This window comes from Sparus aurata, chromosome 2 (genome assembly GCF_900880675.1).
Source record: "Sparus aurata chromosome 2, fSpaAur1.1, whole genome shotgun sequence".
Lineage (NCBI taxonomy): Eukaryota > Metazoa > Chordata > Actinopteri > Spariformes > Sparidae > Sparus > Sparus aurata.
In genome coordinates this window covers 3,066,572-3,094,563 of record NC_044188.1, presented here as the reverse complement: position 1 = coordinate 3,094,563, position 27,992 = coordinate 3,066,572, and the positions used below count along the sequence as shown (strand labels likewise).

The 27,992-nt window shown below is 42.5% G+C and overlaps 1 protein-coding gene, 1 long non-coding RNA gene and 1 other non-coding gene across 4 annotated transcripts; all 3 read left to right on the top strand.

Annotated features, from left to right (window-relative positions):
* The first annotated feature begins 41 nt into the window (after nt 1–41).
* LOC115595346 (uncharacterized) lies at nt 42–9,815 on the top strand. Its single transcript, XR_003986688.1, has 3 exons — nt 42–7,634; nt 8,044–8,186; nt 8,375–9,815. It is a non-coding gene; the product is annotated as an uncharacterized LOC115595346 (long non-coding RNA).
* LOC115576459 (U1 spliceosomal RNA) lies at nt 928–1,091 on the top strand. The gene has a single exon (XR_003982869.1). It is a non-coding gene; the product is annotated as a U1 spliceosomal RNA (small nuclear RNA).
* A 4,775-nt stretch (nt 9,816–14,590) lies between the features above and the next one.
* LOC115595561 (uncharacterized) lies at nt 14,591–26,666 on the top strand. Of its 2 annotated transcripts, XM_030440202.1 has the most exons (5): nt 14,591–14,670; nt 23,972–24,081; nt 24,736–24,845; nt 25,067–25,729; nt 25,886–26,666. In XM_030440202.1, the coding sequence occupies exons 3-5, from the start codon at nt 24,736–24,738 to the stop codon at nt 25,944–25,946; spliced, it is 834 nt and encodes a 277-aa protein (XP_030296062.1). In that variant the 5' UTR covers nt 14,591–14,670; nt 23,972–24,081; the 3' UTR covers nt 25,947–26,666. The 2 variants fall into 2 exon arrangements, with proteins under 2 accessions (XP_030296062.1, XP_030296055.1); XM_030440195.1 differs by lacking the exons at nt 14,591–14,670; nt 23,972–24,081 and having other exon boundaries at nt 24,679–24,845.
* Nucleotides 26,667–27,992: the final 1,326 nt, after the last annotated feature.

Genomic DNA, 27,992 nt, shown 5'->3' with positions numbered 1-27,992 from the left:
TTTTTAAGGTGTGGCGGCTTTTTTTTTTGCCGTGGCGGTGCGCCACAGTCAATTACATGTAGAGGAAACCCTGTAATGGTGTCAGCTGGAAAATTGAAGATTTTGGCAGTGGCTGTTTGATGCTCACATTTTAAAAAGTTTATTTCTCACTGTGGTTATAATGCAACAGGCATGTCCAAACCATTTCATTGTACTCAATTTCATTGTGCTCTCCTGTACAATGACAATAAAGACTATTCTATTCTATTTCATAAAAGACCATTTGGCTACAGGTATTCCTTCCAATCCAGCAGTAGCACACCAGGCTAAACTTACTTAACCAACTGAACTTGTGCTTGAAATGGTTTATTGATCAGATTTACTCTTGGTTTGTTTGAATGAAGATCTGCAGCCACACACTCCTGCTGTTGTTCACCCTCCAGACCAGGTGGCAGTAGCATGAATGTCAGTTGACCATCAGCAGTGAACAAGAAACAGGAACAAAGAACCAGGAAGTGGTTGTAATGTGACGGGGGTGGGGGAAAATGAAACATGTCTTTCATCCTTTTCACTGAATTTTCTCTTAACCATACTGCATTCAAACATCTGAATGCAGTATGGTTTAAACTTGGGCTCATTTGTGAGGCTCAGATGTGTGGTTGGGCTGTTGCTCATTTGTTAGAGGTATAATAGATACAATATGAGCTTAGAATGTGGCGTGGGAATGCTGCATTGCATGATGGGAACTATAGCCATTACGTATCAAGTAAAATGCAAATAATCATTGTCAGCCTCAGTACAAAACTGTATCCTATGGATGACGGTCCTGCAGATTGACACACCCTTTTGTAACCTCTGGTTCTGGTAATTTATAGATAGTACAGATTGTACCATCCATCAACATGGCATGAGTGTGAATCAGATCGCTGCCTCTGAGCTGTACAACTCATACTTACCTGGCAGGGGAGATACCATGATCAAGAAGGTGGTTCACCCAGGGCGAGGCTCAGCCATTGCACTCCGGTTGTGCTGACCCCTGCGAATTCCCCAAATGTGGGAATCTCGACTGCATAATTTCTGGTAGTGGGGGACTGCGTTCGCGCTCTCCCCTGATAACATGTCAAAAGAAAATAAGTATAAGTAGTTAGATGACAGCTGCAGCAAGAAGTGTGATTACAATGTCACAATATTCATTGTAAAGCTGATCATTTTGAACAGGAAAGGCAATTTTATATGAATTGAGCAACATAATAAGTTCCTGTGACAGTGTTAAGCCTCTTCAGTAAATCATACTCTGAATGTGAAATCAGTCAACAGCTCTGTTCAATAGAAAAAGTATGGACATAAATGATCATCTGTCAATATATTAACTTTAGTTTGCAGTATATCCTGATGAAATTTTACTTTGCTGTTGGTAAAAACAAAACTTAAAAAATGAATCAAAATTCTGTGCGACATCACATTTGTGAAAAATTAAACATTTTCTCTTGTCACCCAATATTTACTGAAACCGTTACTTTTCTAAAGAAACAGAAGCAGTCAGTTTAGCAAGTTCTTGTTTTTCACCTCTAGATGGAGCCGAGTCTCTCTAGAATCTACTAGTTTGGAGGTTAAAGGCCCTCTGATGTTAACTGACCCTGTAGTAAGTGAGAGTTTCACCAGTTTTCTTCCTTACATTTAGACTTTTCAGTGTGTTTTATGTGGGTGGTTGCTTAGCAGCCATAGTAAAGTTATGTGTCTTGAAAACAAGCATTTAAGCTCCTTCTGCAGGCTGTTTCTCTTTTCATCCAGTGTTGGAGACTGAACAGTCTCAGGCAGTGGCAGCCAGGCCAGGAAACTGAAGGGTTTTGGATCCACCCCCTATCCCACCCAGACACTACACTTCTCCTGACTATTTTACTCTTTGTCTATACCTTTATTACTGCTAATAACACTTACACGGTACAGACTGTGTCTTCATTTAGTACTGCCAGTCATTTTTATATAGTACATACTGCAATATATGCACTGTTTATTACTGTACATACTTTGCATTTGACTGCCTTTTTGCACTTCTGGTTAGATGCTAACTGCATTTTGTTGTCTCTATACTTGTATTGTGAAAACAAAGTTTAATCTAATAAGTATTTATATTTCAACATTTGAGACCGTCCAGTGACAGTCTTGACAACATTTGCAGTAAAGAGTTCAGCAGAGAGAGTCTTTAGAGCAGCATCTCAGGGAGACACAGATCAACTCAGTGGTCTGCTCGACAACCTGATACTCCATAAAAATCAACTTGTGAGCCCAGAATTCACAGGCAAGTAGAACACACAGTTTAATGTCTTATTTTCTATGACTAGGGGTGTCACATTATACCGGTATTGACAAAAGACACTGATCGACTGATCCAGAGCAGACATGAGGCCTGATGAGTCTTTTATCACTTTATCTGTTTGTTTTTTCATCGTCAATATGTTTTCTTTATATACATTTTTTTCAATTATTGTAACTGGCTCTGAAAGTGTCCAGATACTGATGTGAATGATTTAAGTGGAAACAAAACTACTTGTACTAGAGGTGGGTAAAAATATTGATTCATCAGTGCATTGCAGTATATGTTTTCCCAGTTCAATATTGAATCAGAAAATCCTCTGAATCGATTCAGGCAAGCAGCAGCCCCTGACCACCTGCTGTCCCTCGCCGGACGCTTCTCGGTCCCTGCCTCCAGCAGCTGGAAGCGCCTTGTCCGCTATCTTGTTCGAGGGTTGGAGCAGGGCTCTACAGTGTGAGCACTTTACTCGCATTTGCCCCTAAAAAAAAAAATGTATGTGCGAACCGGGAAAATGATTTTGGCGCACACTGGAGCAAAGGTCACACGCAACCAGTGTCACGTGAGAGGTGACTGACAGATCAACGGATTGTGGTGAAGTTAGTTTTAGGTTGGATATTCGGCGGATATTCACTCAGGTCCAGCCGCGACTTTACTTAGGGCCGCCCAGTGTCAGCAGCAGGAGGACGGTTAGCTCACCTCCCAGAGCCTCATACTGGATCACTGGAATCTGATTTCACTAGCAAGGACCACACCTTCAACAAGATACGTTTAAACGATTTATTATGAAAGAAAGAGAAAACGAAAACTTTGAAGATCTTGGTTCTTCGAGCTCTTTGAGTGCGTTGTGGGGAAGCTCTGTAGAGAATCCGCCGCGACGGACCCCCAAAAACCTCCAATCATTTGAGATGAGATTGTGCAGATCTGAGATCTTTGAGATCTGAATGGATGTATTGGTGAAACGTTTGGAAGGACCAGCGGTCCATGAGCATGTAGTGTTCTGGGATGCCTTTACAGGAGGCTGAAGTGGCCGCTCCGATCCTGAAGGAATGTCCGGAGTAGTTAACGCGTAAATTACCAGACAACGAGAGCACGTGGCGAAAGTGATGGTGGAACGAGAAACGAGTAGCCATTTGTCTGAATTCGGAGATGAAGAGACAATCTGTCATGGTTATGCTCTGACATTTGCAGAATTGCAATGGTTTGAAAGGATTCGGTGGTGATTGGACCTTGGATTAGAAGATGGGTGTAGGCGGACCAGATCGATTGCTTTTAGTTAGCTTTAAATAGAAAACAATGGTCTGAAAAGCGAGACGGGTCTGAAATGCATGCATGGCGGCTTTAGTCGATGTGAATGGTTGAGGTGGTGAATTCGGAGCACCAGGAAAGCGAAAAGCAAGCAAGAACGTGGCTTCCAGGGTTCGGGCGACCCGAGGAGTGCCGTACCCGGAACGGATAGTGTGGAGGCAGATTAACTGCAATCGGCGGTGAGAGGAAGACGGTGAGGGCTTGACGAACTGTTAACGAACTACCGGTTATTGTCTTAGAAAAGAAGCTGATACCCCTAAGGTAAGTTTGATGATGTGATTAATTGTCATGGTGGAATGGGCGTGAGTACTGAAAGAAGTCGCGGTGATGAGATCGAATGACGAACAGGTTGTGTTGTATTGGTCGTGAAAGTGATGGAAGTTTTTTCTGACCAGTACGAAGAGAGGGTTGAGGGTGACGGGCTGTTGTTGATGGAGCTCTGGGAGTCGCTTATCAGGGATATTAGCGCTGGATTTACGAGTTGAATGTCGACGCCCGACTGGCGTAGGGAAGGTATCGGCGTGAGATGCCAAGCTTTTGAACTTCTGGCATTCATTAGCGGCCTCCGGGGGCGATTCTGCTGCAACCATCTTCCATTGTAGAGACCCCCAAAACTGGCCTAAGGAGCAGCACCGATGTATAGATGGATGTTGTGCGGGTGAGTCGGTTGGTCGTCGTAAAAGAAAGCGATTCCGTTCCAATTGGTGAGAAGGTTAAGTCACGGACAGATTTCAGCAAGGCTTGAGCTATCCAGGGAGATGGAGGTCAAGAGTGATGGGACGGACGAAGCGATGGATGGTAAGTTGGAGATAAAGGCTCGCCCTTGGGGGATGTGCGTAAGGCGAAGTTGAGGTGGCCCAGAAGGGACAGAAGTTGATGATTGGTGTGTCACAGGGCGCAGAGGAAGATTCGTTTGAGCTTTCCGACCGGGAATGAAGCCTAAAACTTGTTTGTGTCAAGAGCGATTCTGAGGAACTCAAGGGATGTGGAGGGGCCCTCTGTTCTCTCTGCAATGATGGGACCCCGAGGTCGGAGGAGACTGAAGTCAGGGTAACCAGGCCGAAAGCGGTGGTGATGAGGTGGGGGGAAATGATGAGAATTCTTCCAAGGTTGGACGAGTAATGGAATCCCGTGGTTGTTAGACTGAATCCAGCCGAGGGCTTCAGGTGGGGTGTTGAAGAGTTTAGGCTGCTTTGCAACCAAAGGTGAGCCTAACGGCGAAGTAATACGTACCACGCCAGTGGATGCTGAAGAGAGCAGCGACATTTTCACAGCGAGTTTTATAAGGGCGATGGCCTGGTTGATGGTGGTGTGAAGGGAGAAGTCCTCACTCGTGTTAGCTCGGGTCAAGCTATTGATGCGGGGGTGATACCGCCGAGGGGTGCTGAAGGATCGATGATGATGGGCTTCACTCCGGAGAATTTGCTGGTCGCGATACCGAGGGGCTGATGCGGAAGTTAGGAAATGGAGGACGGGCAAACAGTCTGATCATTAAAACTTCCCTTAACTTCCTGGTCGACTGAAGATTTTTTGATTTCGAAGGAGATGGATGATTGTGTGGAAGTCCGGGTTGAAAACATTCTTCAAGTCCTTTATGAGAAACTAGCTTCGGCGAGGTAGGTTGTACGGGCATGTAGGGCGGGCAAGGTGGAGGAAGCATCACTGGGACACGGTGCATCCGGTACTGTTGAAGCCATTGTAAATCAAACGACCTCCTTGGTGCATGACGGGCCTGCCTTTCTTATCTACCCCCTTTATTACAGGAAAGATGACAGAAGGGGTAGATGACACCTGTTTTGGAGGTATGGGTGCTTGTGGAGCTGCCGACGTCAGGCGAGTGAAGCTCTCGTTTGGTTTAGGTGCAGCTCAGTGTGGGTAGCTGTGTATAAAGTGAATTACTGGTTGCCTGCTGTGGGGGAAGAACGGATGCTGGCATCCCGGTGCCGGTACATCAGTTTATCTCCTTGGATCAATATTACTGCATGAACCTCATTGATGCAGAATCTGTAATAAAACCAGTTACAGAATAACACTGAGGATGGTTCTACAGTTTTGTCCTTTAGCTGCTTTGACACAGATTTCTGTCGTCATGGCTGCAAAAGCTTTTGTCCTGATTTCCTTTCAGGGCACACTGACCTGACCCCTACAGATGCTGCTGATGCTCCCAACTACAGCCACCATAGCCGTCATAGACAGAAACTTTTCCACTGTCACCCATAATTCATAGATTATACTGACCATGTCAACATTTATGTCACATGGAATGGCGTCACCGGGGCCCCACCCTGGAGTCAGGCCTGGGGTTGGGGCTCGCATGCAAGTGCCTGGTGGCCGGGTCTTTGCCCATGGGACCCAGCCAGGTGCAGCCCAAACGAGTGACGTGGGCCCACCCTCCAGTAGACTCACCAGCCGTGGAGGGTTTAGAAGGGGCTACTGCTGTGTGATTTGGGTGGCGGTCGTGGCCCCCGCAACCCAATCCCCGGACGGTGACTCTGGCCATGGGGACATGGAATGTCACCTCGCTGGCATCCAAGAGGTTGGACTCTCTTCTACTCTGAAGTTGCCCGCGGTGAGAGGTGGCGAGCTTATGTGGGCTTGCTCAAAACTCCCCAGCTCAGCCACCATGTGTTCGAGTTGTCCCCAATGAATGAGAGGGTCGCCTCTCTGCGTTTTAGGGTCGGGGATAGGTCTCTCACAGTTGTTTTGGCTTATGGGCTGAACGGCGGTGTAGAGTACCCGGCCTTCTTGGAGGCCCTGGGAGGGGTGCTGGAAAGTGCTCCAACTGGGGACTCCGTCGTTATACTGGGGGACTTCAGTGCCCACGTGGGCAGCGACAACATGATTTGGAGGAACAGCCTCCCCAGTCTGAACCTGAGCAGTGTTCTGTTGCTGGATTTCTGTGCTGTGCTACTTCCATTGTTGACGCGGCTGTCCGGAGCTGTGGCTGTAAGGTCTCTGGTGCCTGTCGTGGCGGCAATCCCCGAACCTGGTTGTGGACACCAGAAGTAAGGGATGCAGTCAAGCTGAAGGAGTCCTATCAAGCCTGGTTGGCCTTGGGGGACTCCTTAGGACACGCTGGAGTGACTATTTCACTCGGCTGGCCTGGGAACGCCTTGGGATCCTCAAGAAAGAGATGGAGGATTTTCCAGGGAGAGGGAAGTGTGGGTGTCCTTGCTCAGACAGCTGCCCCCTGACCTGGCCCCGGATAAACGGAAGAAGATGGATGGATGCATGGATGTCAACATTTAGGGTTATTCTAATACACTGTAACACATCTCTTTAAAGGCTCCTCTGTCAGCTCTTGGTGGTCAACAAGGGATGGTGTCTGATGTGACTGGTGCAGCGCTGCAGGCAAGAAAAAGCGCTGTGACTGAGGCAGCAGTAGCTAATATCAGCTTAATGGAGGAACATCCTTAAAGTCAGAGCACTTAATGGTTGCTAAAAGAAGGGCTAGTCTCTGTCATTCAACCAGGTGACATATGAGGGGTGGCACAGAATGTGGGAGTCTGGTCCTAATGGGCTCCCTGAGGCAGACATCAGGTGGATGAAAGAGGATGCTGAAAGAGATCTCTTCGAACACCAAATGTCATTTGAGGACAAGTACAGCATCATCAGGAAAAGGAAAGTGCTCAAAAATGACAGAATGTGGCTTCATCCACCTGAGTTTCCTGGAGTGGTGGGAGGGGGAGCGCCTTCAGCAGGCTCTTTATTTCACAGCCGTGTGTTTCTCTGGAGACCAGTAGGTGTGTGTGGTTACAGCTTTGGCTGTCCCAGGTCTGAGTGTTTTAACACTCAGGTGAGTCTCTCACTTATTTTACTGTAAATTCAATTCTACAAGAATGTATTGGAATATGTAATTCCTAATGATTGTACTGTAATTTTAGATGCAGAGTGGAGAAGCAGGTGATATGCCCGATAAGGGATCGCACTCAGTGCAACACCATGGCCAAAGTATGGAGGCAGGTCCAGGAGAGCCACTGTGAGGAGCACAGAAAATACCTCTACACCACCCTCGTCAGCCAGCTCAACAAACGTGGTGGGATCACAAGTAATTCATATTTGGGTTGTCTTTTTGTTTCAATGTATAGAAACAGGGATGCTCTGTCAGATGTAGCTAATAGATCATTTCCATCTGCCAGCTTAATAATGAAACATTATACAACAGGAGTGCACACTGTAACAGGAATGTGGGAGCTTTCTAAGAAGACTTAGACTGAGGCAAAGAATATGAAAAATAAATAAACTTATTCACACACTTACCTTTACTTACCTTAAAGTATTAATACTCACAGTAACCCTGCTGAATACTGTTAGTAACACTGAGCCCGTTAGATTCTTCTACCCCCTGATGGAGAGAATTAAAACAGTCAGTAGTGCAAATAGAGATCCTACTGTCTAATGTTGAAGTACACTTTGTCTGTGTCTGCATTCCTTTCTTTTTTCAGGGATTCAGTTTCAGCGACCACCACCAAAGCGGGAGCTGCCGTCACCAAGGCTGCTGAGGAAAACCTTCCTGATCGCTGAAACAGAACACTGAGGACTGCAGTACTCAGATCATCAAGTCCTCAAGTATAACTCCACCAAGAAGGTAATTTTGATGCAGTCTGATGAGGAACAGGAACATTTTTGATTTGAAAAAATTGTCACTGCATTTAAATTCAGTATTGATTAAGTTTTAGTGATCATTTGGTTTGAATGTGGTACAGAAACTAATTCTGATTAAATAATGGCCAAGCATCTTACAGATGTCTTTTAGCTCTCTCTCTGTTTCCTCAGCAGACACCTTGAAAAGTGACTCAGCAAACACAGGATTCCCATCCTGAAAATAAACTCCAAGTGTGTTGCTGAGTTCATCAGGAGACAAGAAGCCTCGTCATCCAAGAATGTGACGGATCGAGGTTTGACTGTCCTCCGTCGTCAGAGTGTTGCCAGCACTAACCAACCTCCAGCACACAGGATAAACCTGTGCATCCTCACTTACAGCTCCTCCAGCAAGCCTCCTCTCCCCTTTGCTTCTGGAAAAGCATTATAGGATTGAGACGTTATTCAATATGGCCTGCTGTACACTCTGACCAACCAACCCAGGGACATAAAAACTACAAAGATTTGCTCCCCTGTGAAAAGGATGTCTGTAACTAAAGATCAAGATAACAGAGTGTTGGGCTGCTACAAACACTTCTCCATTGTTGATCAATTAGAGGAAATGGCTATAAATATGCTGCAATAAATCTGATAACATAATAAAGTTGCATTCTGCAAACTGACATTTACTCAATAATGGGATCCAGAGCTTCTGTTTATAAATAACTGCATTTCATTGGACAAATGTTGGTTTTAATTTTCATGTACATGTTCTAAATAGCGTTCATTTTGTCCACACTGCGGTGTAGTTTTCACCTTTTCATACACTTTATTCAATAAAGTGGTGACTGTAAAAATAAGTGAATATTTCTTTATCAACAATAAAAAATCAGATAATCTTACTCACATATCAATATAAATATTAAAGTACCTTTAATCAGCTTCAGACACATTACACCATTTTAAAACAGCCTACAAACAGTCATAAGACAGAAGAGGAAATGACAAAACATCTTACACAAGAATTCTTTTGATAAAATCAGCTGTATTTTCTATTGAAAAAACTAAAATCCATTCAGTGAAATGTGAATCAATTCCATTAATTATGTAGTACTACTTTATAGTTACTTGAAACTGTTTACAGCATTTTAATATCTTCAAGAGATATAACAATAAATAGCTGATTTAAATACAAACTAACCAATATCACTCATGGAATGCATTCAGATGATGTCAACGAAATAAAATAGTCTTTTATGAGATGAATTTATATAATTTAAGCAATCCTGATGAGATGGATGTTAAAGTTTAAATGTTGACGCTTGTAATGAAAGTTAGGGTTCTTTTTCCTCGACTGAAGCTGCTATCAGGCCTGTTCACACAACTTCTGTCACTCTTATATGAGCATTTAGAAATTAATATTTATTGTAGACATTAAAATGATACTGAGGAATAAAATGCAGCAAGACACATTTTCATTCATTTTGAATAAATGCAATTTATTAAACATAATAAAAACAGTAAAATGTTCCAAGTATATTTAAAATGATAACAGCTTTTTACATAATAAACAGACATTTTCATATTATGAGATACAAACTGATCACATTATAACAGCAAACACTTCTTATTATAATGTGACAACTTACTTTTATGAAACACTTCATGTAATAAGATTTTAATGATTTTAATGTTATAAAATATTATAAAAGATATTTTACATCATGATGTTAAAACATGAATATTTTTATTATAACAATAAACTTTTCACATTATAACATGATACTGAACTGTTTTTCTTTTTGTGGCGTGGCGGCAACACGCTGCCGTACGAAACACTACAGGCACTGATAAAAACTATAATGTGAACGTTGGAGTTAATCTGACTTTAAGATATATTCTGCACACTGAGAGATGGGTTACTTATAATAATTACAATCAGAAGTAACTATCAACACAGTAAAAACTGGGTATCAACATGTATTGTTCATTTATACAGATGACTGATACAGACCAAAGTATAATAACAGTTATATAGCACTAACAACACTACAAGATACAGTTATTATATATATAAATGCATAAAAGCAACTCAGATTCCTTCACATACAGTTGCAAAAAATCACATAATCAGAACAAGATTTAATTTTAAGTAAAAAGATAAAAAAAATATACCTTCAGTGAAATGTTCACAGATTACTTGCATACATGTTAAAATGACTTAACAACAAAATGTTATTATACATATTATACATATCATTATTATTATTATTATTATTATTATTAATATTATACATCACTGAACACAAACTAGGTTAATATTATAACTGTCAGCTATTTATTCCCATGCTATAAATATCAATAACATTATTACATTTAGTTTTCTTTATTGTGACGACCTCTTTTGGAAACACTTTCTACTGAACGTGATTAATAAATGGTAAATGTAGAGATAATTAAAGTTAAGTTAATAGTTATTCTACTGTTGACAAACAATCAGATGTTTTACAAACTCTTTATTAAGCACTTGTTTATTGTGACGTGGCAACTGATGTTGATAATACTTTGTAAATGTTAATAAATACTGTGTAGTTCATCTGTTAACATTATTTGGAAAATAATATAAACTGATGTTCATCAACATTTACAGTCGTTAATAAAGCATGTTTTGTTAGCAGGGAAATAACTATTAACTAAGATTTGATTAACTATAAATGTAATACATTTTTAAGGATGTTACTATGAAGTGTTACCCTTTTTTATGTATTTTGATATTTTACATCAACTCTTAACAACAACAAAACATCTACTAATCAGATAATAATACTACAACTACTATTATTAGTAATAATAACAATAATCTGTCTCCATCTTTCTCTCAAGTTTAAACATGTTCAATTTACATAAATTGGCCACCATCAACATTTATATTATAATATAATATAAATATAATATGATATAATGTAATGTCATGTAATGTAACATAATATAATATGAATATAATATGATATAATAGAACCTCCTGTATTAAAGATGAAATGAGTACTTACATGTACAACAGGTGATAAACCATGATGATGAGTAAGTATGAACATACAGTTTGTTTATTAACTGTCTGTCTGAGCTGGACGCTGCTCTCCTCTCCTGGTCCTCTGGTTCACAGCGACCACAACAACACAGAGGATCACCAGCAGACCAGGGAGCAGTGAGGACCTCACCGTGTAGAGGGTGAAGTCCATCCCAGAGGGCTCTCTGGACTTCAGAACAGTTCTGGAGGATGACACACACTGTCCATCTGGGTCATAAACATCACACCAGTACTCTCCTGTGTCTTCCAGTGAGACATTAGAGAGAATCAACAAGCCATCATCTTTAGATATGTTCAGTCTGCTCTTCAGATCAGATGTTATATCATCTTGAACCAAGAATCTGCCTTCTGTTTGGTTTGACTTGATGAACCAGAAGTGCCCTCTACCCTCTTTCAAATCTCTGCATCTGAAAGTGACATTGTCTCCTTCTGAGAAGAGCTCGACAGCAGGTGGGTCAGATTTGGGGCACACCAACAGGTGATACCATTGAACATGGTTGTAGATTTGACAATAGTATATACCTGAGTGATTTAACTGAAGTGATGAAAGCACCAGTGAATAGTTTTTGCCCACCTCAGAGTTGTAGTCATCCTCATACTTGTTCCAAAGTGGAGGCTGGTCGTCAGTGAACTCAGCAGCAGGGCACTGTAACACAGCTGTCTCTCCCACTGTGCGGAGGATCAACTCCGATGGTAGTTGTAACATTACAGGGTGACTGCTGACACACTGCTGTTGGTTCATCACCAGACAGTTGTAATATTTGAACCGTGTTAACGTGAGGTTGTAAATACGAAGTCCTGATGAGGTTTTCACCTCTTGGGATTTTCCTTCAACATCGTCCATCACTGATGTTACACTGTCCCCAAAAACTCTTGTCCAAATGTTGTTCCAATATCCAGAATCACTCTTGAGCCACTGGATGTCCAGATTGTCAGCTGCTCCCTCACATGGCAGGTCCACTGTTTCTCCAACTGTAACATCAACAATTCTGTGAAAATGTATCGTACTACAAACAATAACATTGATGCTTTTCGCATATGTCACATTGCCCCAACACTCCTCTTGGTACTGGCCGGAGTCAGAGTGGGTCAGGTTCTGGATCATGTAAGAAGAAATATTGTCTCTGCTGACAACTGACAGTCGTTGTTTCAAGTCTTCAGGTACTGTGGAGTTCTGGGACCAGAGGGCAGAGGTATTCCACAGGACGAGCTTCTCCCCACCAACAAATCTGGAGATCAGGCAGGAGTCGGCCTCCTGGGGAGGCTGAAGATGTAAAAGTCCGATTCCTTTTTGACAACAATGCGTTCTTCTGCATGAATATTGTTGATGAGAGCAAACAGCAGGAAGGAGAGCTCTGCGACTGCAGCCATTCTGCTCTGAGGACGAGCAAACACTGACACCTCTCACCTGATTATCTCTGTATTAACCCTCATCAGCAGCTTGTCATTAGTGGCTGGAGGGACGTGACTTCTTTATCTCATCATCACAGGAAACTTTGACACATTCGTCTCTGTACCAAGGAACCTAATCAAAAGATCAGACACATGTTGTGAAATGACTTTTCAGACACATTAAAGATGTTAACTTGAGTTTACTTCAAGATTCATCTAAACAGAGTCCCCAAACTAGTGGCATGCTGTTACACCATGGCTCCTGAGAATCTTCATCATTTGCATCATTTCTTGTAACATGTAATCAGACATGTGTGACACGTGTTAGTTTGCTTTGCTTAATCACTGCATCAGTAAAACATAAGGAACATTGAGCTTCATCAGCTGCCAAAAGTCATGTGGAATAATGTTTATTTTGAATAACAAATTATGAAATATAATAAAAACAATATTTAAAGTGATAACAGCTCTTTTTAACCTGATAAATAACTGAAATATATTTGTCATTTCTAATCAGTTTGATGTTGCCGTAGTTTCTGGCAGGACATAAGAAGCAGAGTAGAGTGCAAACAGGTTTATTTAACTTGACAAGGTTAATGCAGGTGAAGGTGGAGAAACTCAGGCTGGACACTCCGTCGGAGAAGAGGGAGGAGGAGCAGGAGAGGTAGCTCATGGTGGTGCTGGTGGATAGCGTGGCGTGTGGCGCTCAGGTGAGCACAGGGCAAGACTGTTGGCTGCAGAGGTGCAGAGAGCCGGGTCACTGGAAGTGGAGCCACTGGTAGCTGGCAACGAAAAGTTAGATCTGAGAGAAAGCACAGATAACACTGAGAAGTAGCTCTTTAAAGCGACGAGCTGGAGCCATGTACCACGTGGAACTGACGAGATCACCTGGCAGCAGGTAGCATGAAGACCAGGGCTTTACAGCTGGTGCTGACTGCCAACCTGCTTCAGGTGTGTGTGTGTGTGTGTGTGTGTGTGTGTGTGTGTGTGTGCGTGTGACAAAGGGAACAAAATATAATTAGTGAGACATTTATACAAATAAACAAAACTATTGCACTGACTGATTGTGACACTAAATGTTGGTTGGTACTTGTAACAGAACACCAACTAAAGATGTTGCTGTAACACTTGCTGAGTCTGTTTTATAAATTCTCAGTGCTGATCCATCAACATTCAGAACAGCTCATTGATTTTATCATCCCGTCCAAAAATGACCAACGACAGACGTGTGACAGCAGCTAACAGAGCTGTGATTGGTCAGATTGTACCACAGCTTGAAGATACTCAAATGTTACAGGTGGATGTTTATGTTTGAATACAGGTCAGAAGAAATATATCGTCACTGTCCAGTCAAAACTACGTAATCTCCAAACGTGGTGTTTTTGGTTTGTTTGATCAAACTGAAGGAGGGAGTGCTCCGTTATGAGCTGAGACGGTTCTCGTATTTCTGAAGCCAAACAAACCTTTAACAAACTCATTGAATCACCTGAAAAATGCATCGCCACAAAGCTGAAAACATGGCTGCTTTATACGGAGGAGTATTAGGGCCAGGGGTGAGGAAAGAAATGAGAGCAGGATGTTTTTTGATTAGTCGCTGATAAACTTTCTTAGCTTATGAAACGTTCACATTTCGGAGATGAGTGGTTTTGATTGGACAGCAACACTATGTTTCCAGGAAACCTTCTATCATCAGTTACAAGTCTTCAGATAGTGAGTTCTGAGAAGGAGGATGTTGCAACACTGATGCACATCACAAACACTGTTTCTACCCAGTTTGTGTGTGTTAACAACGGCGGTTACTAACAAGTGTCTAAATGAGACTTCAGAGGTTGTCGGGGACATTAAAAGTCATCAAAGCGAGACTCATCTACTCACTAGTCCGTATTTACAGGCCGTTCAAATATTCGTTTAAGTCATGTGACCGTGATGTCGTCTGTTTTTAGCTTAACATGAGCTTTTTACTGCAACACATGGTGTTCATCTGTGAAGATCATCTGGATGAACAGAACCTGTAAGAGTCACACAGATTAATTTCTGCAAAAATTGAAAATCCAGTAGAAAGATACTGAAAGCTTGTTGGAGGGAACCAGAGCGATGCTAACTTCTAGGTTAGCCTACAAACATACGTCATGGCTGCACCACTCTATTCTGCTGCGTGTGATTAGAGACTGTTATTGAGGGAGTCTCATTTATTTTAGGCAACGACCTGGCTGGTGGCAAAGTGTTAGTTAATCCTGAGGTGACTGCTGTGCTGTCTTCTGGATGATTTGACGAGTTGGAACAGAAATACCCAGAATTGTTTTCAGTTTGTGCTGTCACTCGGGCCATGGCAAAAAGTTGGGCCAGAGCTCCTCTGAACAAGAAGAAATGGGTTTGGCTGACAGCTTTATGGTTAATCCTGGTGACCTGTCATGCACCTGTTGATTCTTCCCCGAAGACAGGTTTTTCTTTTCCTGTAAAGGAGCCAGAGTCGAAGGTTTGTATGTCCCGGGATCAGCTTCTTATTGAGCAGAAGCAGGAGATGAGACTTGCTCCTCTTTTTGAAGCTGCGGAGTCTGGAAGTGAGATCGGGGCCATGACGACTATGTGGTTATTTCTTACGGGATGGGGTGCCCATGCATAAGTAAACGCCACCTAATGTGACTGCACACGACGACTGGAGTGTGGTGACGCAGGTGGTGGTTCTGCGTTAATTTCCGTCCGAAATTCTCACCTTGGCACATGATAACCCTCTTGCTGGCCACCTCGTAGTTCATAAAACCTATGATCGAGTTTAACACAGTCTGATTTGTCCAGGGTTAAAGAGGGACGTTCAGCTACACTGTAGAACATGCCATGTCTGCCAAGTGTCTGGGAAGCCGAACCAGACTGTTCCTCCATACCCACTCTATCCAATCCCTGCTGTGGGAGAGCCATTTGAGTGTGTTGTGGTGGATTGTGTTGGTCCTTTACCTTGCACCAAGTCTGGTAATAAGTTTCTGTTGACTATTATGGCTCCAACACTTGCTTCCCTGAGGCCATTCCCCTGTGAAAAATCACGGCCTGTACCGTTGTTAAGGCGTTCGTGAAGTTCTTTTCCCTTGTTGGGTTGCCAAAGGTTATTCAAACAGATCAAGGATCTAAATTTATGTTGCAGGTTTTTGTGCAGGTCATTAAACAGTTAAATATGAAACATTGTCACTCCAGTGCGTATCGCCCAGAGAGTCAAGGCGCTCTGGAGCGATTCAATCAACTATGTTAGGGATTTATTGCCATGAATCTAGCAAAGACTGGGATGAGGGTGTCTGTCTCCTCCTCTTCGCTGCTCGTGAGGTGGTGCAGGAATCCCTGGGTTTCAGTCCGGCTGAATTGGTGATCGCACACACAGTGCAGGGTCCTCTTAGGCTTCTGCAGGAAAGGTGAATGGGTGAGCTGGTTGAGGATGATGTTGGTCCGTCCCCTGCAACGGTGTATGGGAGGTTAAACAACTCTGAAGTACTGTCCCAACTTGATAAAAAATGTTCCACACCTGTCGCAGTCTCAGCATGAGAATGTGGTGAAGTCTAACCTGTCTCTGTTGTGATGTGCCAACGTGGACCCACGTTTTGATGCACGATATTGATGTGGGGGATTCTTCCCCAATAAAACAACATGCATATCGTGTCTGTCCCGATAAGGGTGTCCGCTTACGTGACCAGGTGAATTACATGTTAGAGAATGACATTGCAGAACCTAGCTCTAGCTCGTGGAGCTCTCCAAGTCTTTTGGCGGGTAAATCCGATGGCTCAGACCGGTTCTGCACGGACTTTCGCAAAGTCAATGCTGTCACCAATCCAGATTGCTTCCCTATTCCCACGAATAGATGAATGTGTTGATCACATTGGTGCAGCCAATTATGTAACAAAGCTTGACCTGCTTAAAGGCTATTGGCAGGTGCCGGTGACTCCTCGGGCGAAGGAGATCTCTGCCTTCATGACCCCTGACGCGTTCCTGCAGTATACAGTGATGCCATTCGGGGTACGAAATGCTCCTGCCACGTTTCAGCACCTGGTGAACACAGTCTTGTCTGGTCTGTCTGGCTGTGAAGCTTACTTAGATGATATCGTAGTCTACTCATCGTCTTGGACTGATCACATACAGCAACTACACACAGTGTTTGGGAGTCTGCGTGACGCCAACCTCAATCTCAACCTTGCCAAGTATGAGTTTGGCCAGGCCACAGTTACTTATTTAGGCAAGGTTGTTGGGCGGGACTAAGTCAGGCTGGTGCATTCGTAGGTTGAAACCATTTCGTCATTCCCTGTTCCAGTTTCTTGGTGCGAATAGCAGCGTTTTTTTAGGGATGGCGGGGTACTACAGAAGCTTCTGCAAAAACTTCTCTGCTGTTGTGGCACCGCTCACTGACTTGTTGAGTCCCAAAGTTTGTTTTCATTGGTCTTCGGACTGTGAATGTGCATTCTACTGTGTAAAAGCTTTGTTGACAAATGCTCCCATACTTGCTGCACCAGTCTTTGATCGGGCATTTAGACTTTTTGTAGATGCAAGTGATGCAGGAGTAGGTGCTGTCCTTCTTCAGGAGGGAGATGGTGAGGTAGAGCATCCTGTATCTTACCTGGCTCTTAAACACTTCGAGGTATATGTTGGCTCCGCTGATGTGCCTACAGTTATTTACACTGATCATAACCCGTTAGTGTTCATAAACCCAATGCGAAATACTAACCAGAGATTGATGCGTTGGTCCTTGTTCCTTCAGGCTTTTAATGTAGAAGTCAGGCATGTAAGAGGGGGAGAAAATGTCCTGGCTGATGCATTATCAAGGTGTTCATAACCTGTGTTAATAACATTCATGGCTCCCTGTTATTTAACATCTTAGGGTGAGGGTGTTATGTGCTGGCCTGTAGGAATCCTTGTTGTGCCCGATTGGTTGTGTTTATTTCTCCCTGTTGCTCTCTGGCGCCCCCTTTCTGTTTGTCTGTCTCCTTCTGGAAGACACACCTGGGCAGTGCTGCAATTACGTGAGGACGTACAAAGGAAGGATCGAGCGGAGGCCTCGCTCTCTCAGGAGCCACTTTCCAAACTGACATCAGGTGGAGGAGATGGTTACATTTTTGTCTCCTTTGCTGGGAGTTTTTGTGTTGGTCAATCTGTTTCAATCTAGGGTTAGCGTTAGACTAACAGCAGTCAGGTTTTTCGGTTTTTATTCACTTAATCCGGGATTAGGTTAACTTTCTTTTCTTGATTAGATCAGAGGGGAAGAGCTGGGTACGACGGCCCACTGCGGCCGGCCCAGCGTTCTCCCCTGTTGTTTGTTTTCTGCCTGGTTCTCTAGCCTTTTCCTTTTTTTTTTTTACTCCGTTTGGTTGTTCAAAATTAAATTAAGTTTGACAACCTGTTGTCTGAGCGTCCTCTGAAATGTGTTGTGACCTCTTTGCGAGCATTTTGTCAGAGGGTCCATAACAATAACAAGGAATCCAATGAAACAGGGGTTCTTTGTTGCTGAAGTTATTTATATAATAAATATGATTATATAATAACATCCGTAAATCACACAACAAACTAACATTACTGAGCATACTGGAAAGTGCAAAGGGAACTCCTGTGCCACTGCGCTCTGCTTTCTTTGTCTTGTAGAAAGTTGATCTTGCAGATACCGGTGGCTGGGGAACAGCTGCAATTAATGTTCGAGGGTGTTGCCAGCATGAGCGTGAAGGTGGGCTGTAGTCCTGCTGTTGCAGTGAGGATCGGTGCAAGTGGTGGCTGAGTGGGTAGTGAGAAATGATCCAGCCTTTGCTTCAGTTTCCTGGTCTCTGTTCTGATATTAAACTTGTGGTCAAGCAGAATGAGGTCTCTCATCTAAAAGCTCTGCTGTGGGGTGTTGACCAGTGCTGGCAACACTCTGATGATGACGGAGGACAGACAAACCTTGATCCGTAACATTCTTGGCTGACCAGGCTTCTTGTCTCCTGATGAACTCAGCAACACACTTTGAGTTCACCTTCAGGATAGGAATCCTGAGTTTGCTGAGTTCAAGGTTGTTCAGTAAAAACTGGGTATCAACATGTATTGATCATTTATACAGATGACTGATACAGACCAAAGTATAATAACAGTTATATAGCACTAACAACACTACAAGATACAGTTATTATATATATAAATGCATAAAAGCAACTCAGATTCCTTCACATACAGTTGAAAATAAAATCACATTATCATCAGAACAGATTTAATTTTAAGTAAAAAGATTAAAACATATACCTTCAGTGAAATGTTCAAAGAATACTTGCATACATGTTAAAATGACTAAAAAACAAAATTATTATACATATTATTATTATTATTATTATTACAGATTTGCCTGATGCTTAAATACTAAAAGTGGTTGCTATGCCCAAAGCATCACAACCTCTAACTTTGGTGACCATGCCCTAAATAACAGCACCAACCCTGCAAACACAATATATGCTTTGCACTGTGTTTGAAATTCTCCAACACACTTCTTGCAAAACGCTACACACTGTTTTTTACATACGACACATTGTTCAAAAAGGAAAACTCATGCAATCATTGGGAAAACACATCTATTTAAAATACAAAACACAACTAAAATTGGAATAGCACACAGACTCACGCATTTAAAATCTAATTGTAGACCAATCAGTCTAAGCCAGAGCACTACAAATACACCTGATGTGAGCTCAGCTCCTTTGTGCCAACTTTGGAAACGTGGAGGCAGAAAGAGGAAGAGGGAGAGTAAGAGCAGCAGCAGGACGAGGAAGAGGACGAAGAAGAGGAGCAGGCAACAGTGACACTGCATCACCACTCCATCCTCGCTCCCTACAACACAGCCCTCATTATTCTCTTTCTGGACACACTTCATGACACAGTAGTCCAGGACGGGCCAGAGCAGCCCCAGTTTGTTGTCATCTGGGATAATGTCAGTTTCCATCGGCTGCTCTGGTCCGGGACTGGTTCACCAACTATCATAGATATATTGCACTCAACTTGCCACCATACACCCCATTTTTTAAAAGATTTTTTTAAGGAATAGACACCTTTATTTGAGAGTGGATAGACAGCAAAGGGGAGAGAGAGGGGATGTGACATTTTCAAACCGGGGTCCACTGTGTACATGGCATGCACTCTAACCACGTGACTACCTGCGCAGCCCATACACCCCATTTTTGAATCCAATTGAGGAGTTCTTTTCAGCATGGCGCTGGAAAGTTTATGACCGTCAGCCACATGCCGGCAGACCTCTTCTACAAGCCATGGAAGAGGCATGCAGCGACATTGAGGTGAGGTCCATACAGGGTTGGATACGGCATGCAAGGAGATATTTCGCCCGTTGCTTGGCAAGGGAGGACATTGCCTGTGATGTGGATGAGGTGATGTGGCCAAATGCCAACAGGAGACAGGATCCATAACCTAAATATCTTCCAATAGTTCCATTACAACACTATGTTTTGTAGAACATTCTAGTTGTACCACTCCTTTGTGTTTTTTGTTTGTTTTAACTTTTGCAAAAACCTGAAAGACAAATGTTGTTTTCATGTGTCTAGATCAACTGTAGTGGATCAATCTTTCACAAAAAAAATAAAAAATCTAAGACTTTTAAAGTCAAAAACCATCCAAAGTACTGAATACAGCTGTGTATTGCATAAAGCACACCTGTGTGTTGTTGCTGCTAGGAAAGAGTGCAAACAAAGGTGCATGTGTTTAATTTTTTGATGCTAAAAACAGTTTTGAAATGGGAATTGTTAGGTTTTGTTTCAAGAATTTAATTTTGCCGTATAAGTTAGGAGTTTATCTACATGTGCTGTGTCTTACTCGACCTGTGTGTTAAGTTATGACACAGTGAGCCAAAGTCTGCAACATGTGTGTAAGCATTCGGCAAAAACTGTATTATCATCATCATTATACACCAACTAGTACAGAAACTGAGGGGACATTCTTAAAACTATTATTAGTATTTCTGTTATTATCATTATTAATATTATAACTGTCAGCTATTTATTCCCATGCTATAAATATCAATAACATTATTACATTTAGTTTTCTTTATTGTGACAACCTCTTTTGGAAACACTTTCTCCTGAACGTGATTAATAAATGGTAAATGTGTAGTTAATTAAAGTTAAATTAATAGTTATTCCACTGTTGACAAACAATCAGATGTTTTACAAACTCTTAATAAAGCACTTGTTTATTTTGACGTGGCAACTCATGTTTACCAGTATGGATGACATGTGCATTAGAGTGCAGAATGTGTTTTGAGAATGCAGAATGTGTTTTGAGAATGAGAATGTGTTTAGAGTTCTGCTGAAAAGTCTAAGTGAGATCTGCAAATTGTGTTTTACCATGTGAAATGGTTTAAGGTATTGACAACAGACTGCACAATTAGCTAAATGAGTTCAGGCAACTGCAAACTTTGTTCAGCCAGTGGATTTGAGTGTTTTAGCAATTGAGAAAAACTGTATTGGTAGTAGCAGGTAGGACTGCACGATTCTGGAAAAAATGTGAATCACGATTTTTTTGCTTAGAATTGAGATCAGGATTCTCTGGCACGATTTTTTTCACAAAATGCTTATTGCACTGATGAACTTGAACAAAAAAAAAAAAAAAAACATTGTAGTATGCAAAGCAATGTTTTTTTGTTTTGTTGAAGTTCTATCATTGGATGAGAAATGATTTTTACAAAAGTAAAAAAAAATTTAAAAAAGTCTCCAAGATGAGAGGGCATCCTTTAATCCCTCATGTTGTACAGAGTTTATTGGGGCCGTATCCTTGGCTAGGTGATATGTGATAGCTGCTGTGGTCGGCTTTCTAAAACAGAGGCATAATATTCCTCCTTTTCCAAAAGCCATGTGACGTGACGTGAAACTCGAAGTTGGGCTGTGAACAGTTGACAACGAATTTGTCTTCAAAATAAGAGCTTTACATTGCACCCCATTGGAGTTTAGAACTGGGTTCTTAGCAGGGGGCTTTTAATTTGAAAGTAGCAACCGTTCCTAGCTTGCGCTACAACAACAAGCTAGAGATCCAGGAGACGCTAGCATCTCCCGGATCTCAGCGGCTGTCCAGTTGCCCGTCTAGCAGGCGAGGCGGCAAATCGGCGGAGCAAAACAGACCCTCAATTTGCCGCCCTCTGTCTAAAACCGCGGACCTAGTCGCCAAAAGGACGGACAGATTGGCGGCTTGCTGCCCCGTCTAAAAACGGCTTCTCACTCACTCCTTCCAAACACTCAACTGCAGGCGGGCTTCCTCCACTGAATCAAGTGCTGCGTTTGGGGGCGCTTCAAAAAATCCGGGAGGAAAAAAGGGGCATTTGTTTGTGATTCAGCTTGAGATATAAAATGCTTCAGAATCGCTATGTGTGGAAATGAGATCACGCGTATGTGTGAATCGAGATCGCGATTTTTTTAACGATTTTTCGTGCAGCCCTAGTAGCAGGCACGTGCACACATAAGGCCCAAGGGGTGCTTGAGCCCCTGCCCTTTTTACCTCGTATTAAAAACTTAGAACTTTTTTTTTTCTTTTTTAATGAATAAATAAATAAATTCCTGTTGTGCATAGGGATGAGGAAAAACGGCGGTATAAAAATGCTACGGTTATCTTACGTACGCATTTCGTACATGTCACGGAATCGCGGACGGAATCGCGGAATTGGCCGATTAAAACGGAATGTATTGTTAAACGCGGAATATCGCGGAATTTGACATAATTTCACTGAAATGCTGTTTTAGTGTGGAAGAGGAACGTATGTCTGAGGAAAATTGCACGGAGGGGAGCAAATCTGGGTGGCACAACAAGTCCCCACCCGTCAAAACAATGTAAGCATGGCGAAGCGGCTGCCCACGGCTCCGTCTTCGTCGGCGAAAAAACTGAGAGACTCGACATTAACCCCTCGGTACAGAGCCGAGCAGTTCCCGAACGACTTGTATGTGTCAGGTGAACTGTTGTTTTGCAGAGAAGCAGAGAATCATAATTAAAGTTGTAATGCGAGAGAGTTAGCCACCTGTCCGATTCATATTATCGGCATATCACCAGAGTGACTGCTAACTGCTGCTAGCTAGCTAGCCCCGTTAGCCACAGCCCTTTTAGCTGACTATGCCTGGGCTGGGAGGTCAGAGAACGGAAAAAACGAAATTTGGGAAAAATTAAAACGGAAATTGGGAAAAAATAAAACAGATTTTATAGGGCCCTACTCAAGCCGCTTCTCTGTCCGCTGCAGCTCTGCTCTGTCTCTCACAGAGAGAGAGAGAGAGAAAGAGAGAAGCTGTTGCCTCATCAGAACTCCACCACGCACATAGATAAGACGTGACAGTGGAGCGACTTGAACCTTTGTGAGTTATAAATCCATTAACATAACTTCCTTGCGGGCGCTAACAAGTCGCCTTCCACTTATTCAACGTGCTTAAATATGAGTCATATTACAGAAGAGTGTCCATTTGTGCTTGTTAAGCTAACTGCTTGTTAATGAGAGTTAATAATAATCTGACAGCTGTCTGTGTCGGCTGTTTATCTGCCACAAATCTTAAACTTCTTAAACCTCAGTATTATGATAATATGAATAAACTCATGTTGACAACAATTTGTTTCTGACTTTGAGCCCCTGCCCCTCTATAATCATATGCACGTCCCTGAGTAGTAGTATTATTAATGTTGAGATACCGACGTCAATTGTACAGTATGAGAAAGTGACGGTGCGTTTACTGACCACTGTACCAACCCAATAACTGGAAACCACTAATTTAACCACTGATATCAGCTGATCTGTTGAACATGATTCAAGTCTGAAACCACAGCGACTGGTGTCTGATCACAGTCATCAACAAAACAGAAGTCTTTGCCTTTATCTCTATTCAACACACTGAACAACATGTCAACACACTGATCAGTTTGATCTCTGACGTGCCGACTCTACTGGAGGACCACACGATGCCTCTGAGGCATTTACACTTTACAGATTTAAAACAATTTAAAGGCAGTGACACGACTGTAATGTTCGCCTCCGGGGCAACTCTGACCATCAAAGTCACCAGCTACCAGTTTAACCAGTTTAAATTATTCAGAGTCTAGATTTTAAACTGGTTTACAAGATTTAAGAACTGGTTTTTAAACAGCATTTCCTCTACGTGCTGCACAGGCAACAAGAGATATTAAAGTTTCATCATATGATGATAAGGGTTATCTGAACATGACCAAATATGGAGATGTTTATCAGATGTCGCCGCATCAGGTCATGACATCAGCTTTTCTTCTTTACTTCCTCGATTTAACGTCCTGCCTCTTCTTCTCTTTATAAAAACCTGCTGAATTACTGTCCTCAGTGACGCCTCCACCTCTCCGGACTGAGACACCACAGACCGTCCTCCACCTGAGCAAGTAAACTTCCACCACCAGCTGTTTGACAATCAGACTGTTGGAAACAGCAGTGAAGGTAAAAACTTTTAAATCAGTGTTTTATCAGCCTGTTAGATTACCCTTCTGATCAACTGTGAGGTCAACGAGGGTTAAGAACTGCAGAAGATGAGCCAACTGATGAACTGTTCTCTGTTCTGTGTTCCAGTATTCATACTTCCATGAGTACACTTAAACATAGTACACTATCCACACTTTTCAGTACGCAGATTTCTGCAGGTGAGTGTTGTTCCAAATCTAATACTCCGTGGTGCACTTACCGGAAATTACGATTGCGACAGCCGCTGCAGCTCGTCACCCGCCAAAAACATCCTGCTTTGAAAGTTGAACAAAAGAAATCTACGACTTCACTTTTTAACAATTACAATCCTACAATCCTGCAATATGGCTCTGCTGCAGGCGCTGTCGTCTCAGTAGCCATTTCAAAAAATGTTTTTCTTTTCGCCGCGATCGATATCGGAACACCCTAAGTACTCAAACTAAGTATAGTAGGTACGGGAAGTATGGATATCGGAACAAGGCACTGGACAAGAGTAATGAACTCTGAGGGCCGGAGTGGGCGCCGCCATCACTGTAGACTGTTGCTGCTCTTAATATGCTGACGATCCTATGTTCTAATGTTCTGATGTTCTGGTGTTTTGATGTTCTGGTGTTCACCCTGCCTGCTGTGCAGATGAATCCTCTTCCCTGGATGACGCTGGTGTTCCTGCTGTCGGCTCGCTCCAGTTTGGCCGTTGTGGACCAGAACTGGCTGACTGGTATCGTCAGTGGAATCAGGGCTGAGTGAGTGGACATTTCTTTACCCAAACAACAGAAAACATAACGAGCTCTGGTTGCTCTGATCTGTCATGTCAGATAATTTTGGTGAAGAAACTGTTGGAGGACGGATCAGATCCTCTGTCAGTACGACTCTAGTGTTCTGATGAGCTGTTCAGTATAAACCTCCACTCTGTGTCACATCCTCTCAGCTGTGTGTGTTTTCTGAAATATTTTTCCTTCAACAGGTACAAAATAGAAAATGAACAGTTCTGTCTGGCTGCAAATATCCCAAGGGACCTCGACCCAAAAGACCTTCATCAAGTCCTCCAGAACGACCGCTACGAAAGAGATGTTAAAGACATTATTGATGGCTGTGTAGTATACGAAGGCAACAATGTGGTTGTAGCCAAACCTGTAGAATCGGTACATGCAGAACCTCAAGTTCTGCAAAACATGAAACAATTAACGAGCAACAAGCAGAATAACATCCTGCTCATCTACTCCTACCTCTCCCCATGTGGAGAAAAGTGTACGAAACTGTACCATCAGTACAACATCATCAAATACATGACAACGATAATAAAACAACAACAGAAAAAAAATGTTCCACACTGGAGTGATGTTGTCTTTGTGTTCACAAGAGTCTTTGATTCACCAAAGTATGGCAATCTGCCGACCAAAGAGGAGCTGAAAGAATCACTGGAACGGCTCGGGAATTCTGGACTTGGTCTTCAAAACATTTTCCGCTGCTACAAACCGGAAAATTTAGAATTTCAGTGCCACAGCTGCTCGTCAAACACGAAGGTTTCAGATGTTTGTGTCGATAACAACTTTGTACCTGGACAGGGAGGAAGAAGCAGCCCAGTCAGGGACAGGAGTAGGAGCAGCAGCAGCGGCAGGAGCAGCAGCAACAGGGGCAGCAGCAGGAGCAGCAGCAGCAGCAGCAGCAACAACAGGAGCAGCAGCAGGAGCAGCAGCAGGGGCAGCAGCAACAACAGGAGCAGCAGCAGCGGCAGGAGCAGCAGCAACAGGGGCAGCAGCAGGAGCAGCAGCAGCAGCAGCATCATTAGCAGAAAGAGAGTCAAATACAGTCCAAGTGCGCAGAAGTCCAACTTCATGGGGTAGATGAGTTCTGGTTCCTGATATGATTCAGTTGGTTCATCAGAATATGACCCAACTGACTGAACTTGAGAGGTTCTTGATTCTTAATGATGCAGGTTTTCCCTGAATGACTGATATCAGCATTTCTCTATGAATATAAAGCTTCTGGATGTTTCTGTTGTCCAACCACCTATCTGGGTGATCTGACCTGTTTTTTTCTTCCCGTTGATTAGAAACATGTAAACGATCATTACATCATCACACCTGATAGAAACATATTGATCTACTGTTCAACCTAAAGTTTGCTGTCAGGACTCAGACCTGTATGTAACTCTGTGGACGACTTCATTGATAAAGTTTTGCTTTTAAAGTTAAGTTTTCAGAGAGCAGGTACTCGGTGCTGATGTACTGATGGTCCATTACAACATGGTTGTGTTCCAGTGTGATAATCTGATTACAGCTTTTTAAAGTCAACCCTGATTTAAAAGCTTTGACATCCTGCTACACAAAGAATGTTACATACATTTTAAAATGCCCTGTAAGAAACTCTTTGATAGAAATGAAAACTGTCATCCTGTGACCTGACTGATGGATTACATGTGAAATAATGATCATATATTGATGAAACCTGCCTGATCTCTGCGGACTCCTCAGTGTTGACGACACAATCATTTTATTGAGCATGTAAAGACTGAAAGCTTCACTGTTCTGCATGTTAACTCTAAATAAAGCTTTAGCATCAAACCCCGTCTCTGTGTGACGTTGAGCTCAACCAACAAAGACCAACTATCAATTATCACTCAGTTATCAATACATTATTTTATGGCAGCTGATTGGACAAAGAATGATGGTTTAGAATGTATATTATATGAGAAACTTAACAGGATTCAGTTTTTTCTTTTAAAATAAAGTCAACTTGCTTGCAGACAATCTGCAGTTCAATCTGACTGATCATCAGTTATATTTGATCACATCTTAAAGACAAAATCCTGCTTTCATTGTTTGTTTTTGTTTTTTTTGCCTTTTCTGGCTTTATTCATAGGACAGCTGGGATAGATGACAGGAAACGGGATGAGCGAATACATGCAGCAAAGGGGCACAGCAGCGAGGACACAGCCTCTGTACATGGGACGCTCACTGTACCGACTGAGCTGCTGCAGCCCAAATCCTGCATTTTAACACAAAAACAGTTGATAGTTTGTAGTGAAAATGTTATAATCATAATTGTGTTGTGGTGAATTTGTTCTTTACATGTCTGTCATGTGTTACCCTTTAGTTAACCCTTTAATACAGGGGTGTCAAACTCAAATACACTGTGGGCCAAATTTTAAAAACTGTACAAGTCGAGCACCAGACTGGTTAAATGTTTATTGAAAAATTATTGAAATGACCTTATTGCACATATTGAACCTGGAACTACAAAGCCTACAAGTTATTGCCCATAAAACAACATTAATCATTAAATAAATTAAATAGAAATAAAGAATAAATGACATCAGTTGCATTTATTTTTAATGGCTCTTTTTGAAGTTTTTTCAGAGTAAATTCAAATAAAAACACATTTCTACAGGCAAACAACAGCCAAAAAAATAATTTCCCTCAAAGAAAAATCTAATATTCTGTAGTAGCAAGACAAAAAAATGCACAAAATAAATTGCATTAAAAACTGAAAATGAGTTAAAACTCAGTTTGCTGTTCTGTGATGCTCACTAGTCTCATCTTGTATACAATATCAGTGTTTGGGGTCAGATTCTGAGCTGAGGAAATCCCAGTTTGAGCTGCTCGGGTGCACAGCTGGGGCATTGTGTCAGGGAGGAAACGTGGAAACTCTGCAGCGCCCACAGACTCATTCTGCCTTTGGTGTGTCACTTCATTGGAGCTTAGTCAGCTCCATTTGGAGGTTTGATGGCCACGTCAGCTGCAAATGGATTACTGAGCAGTTGACTGCTTGTGTTGTGGTGCGCATCACATGCTCCATTTTCAAGGCTTTGCCACACAAAGATTCCTGGTGAATGATACAGTGAAAAGCTGTCAGCTCGCCTGTCACGTTCTCCTCCTTCATCTTCTCCC

What these genes read in the sequence shown, in the direction of transcription:
- LOC115595561 (XM_030440195.1), top strand. Translation starts at nt 24,688, where the DNA reads ATGTTCTGGTGTTTTGATGTTCTGGTGTTCACCCTGCCTGCTGTGCAG. An exon ending in GTCAGTGGAATCAGGGCTGA is followed by an intron (nt 24,846 to 25,066) that starts GTGAGTGGACAT and finishes TTCCTTCAACAG; the next exon opens with GTACAAAATAGAAAATGAAC. An exon ending in AGCAGCGGCAGGAGCAGCAG is followed by an intron (nt 25,730 to 25,885) that starts CAACAGGGGCAG and finishes CAGCAGCAGCAT; the next exon opens with CATTAGCAGAAAGAGAGTCA.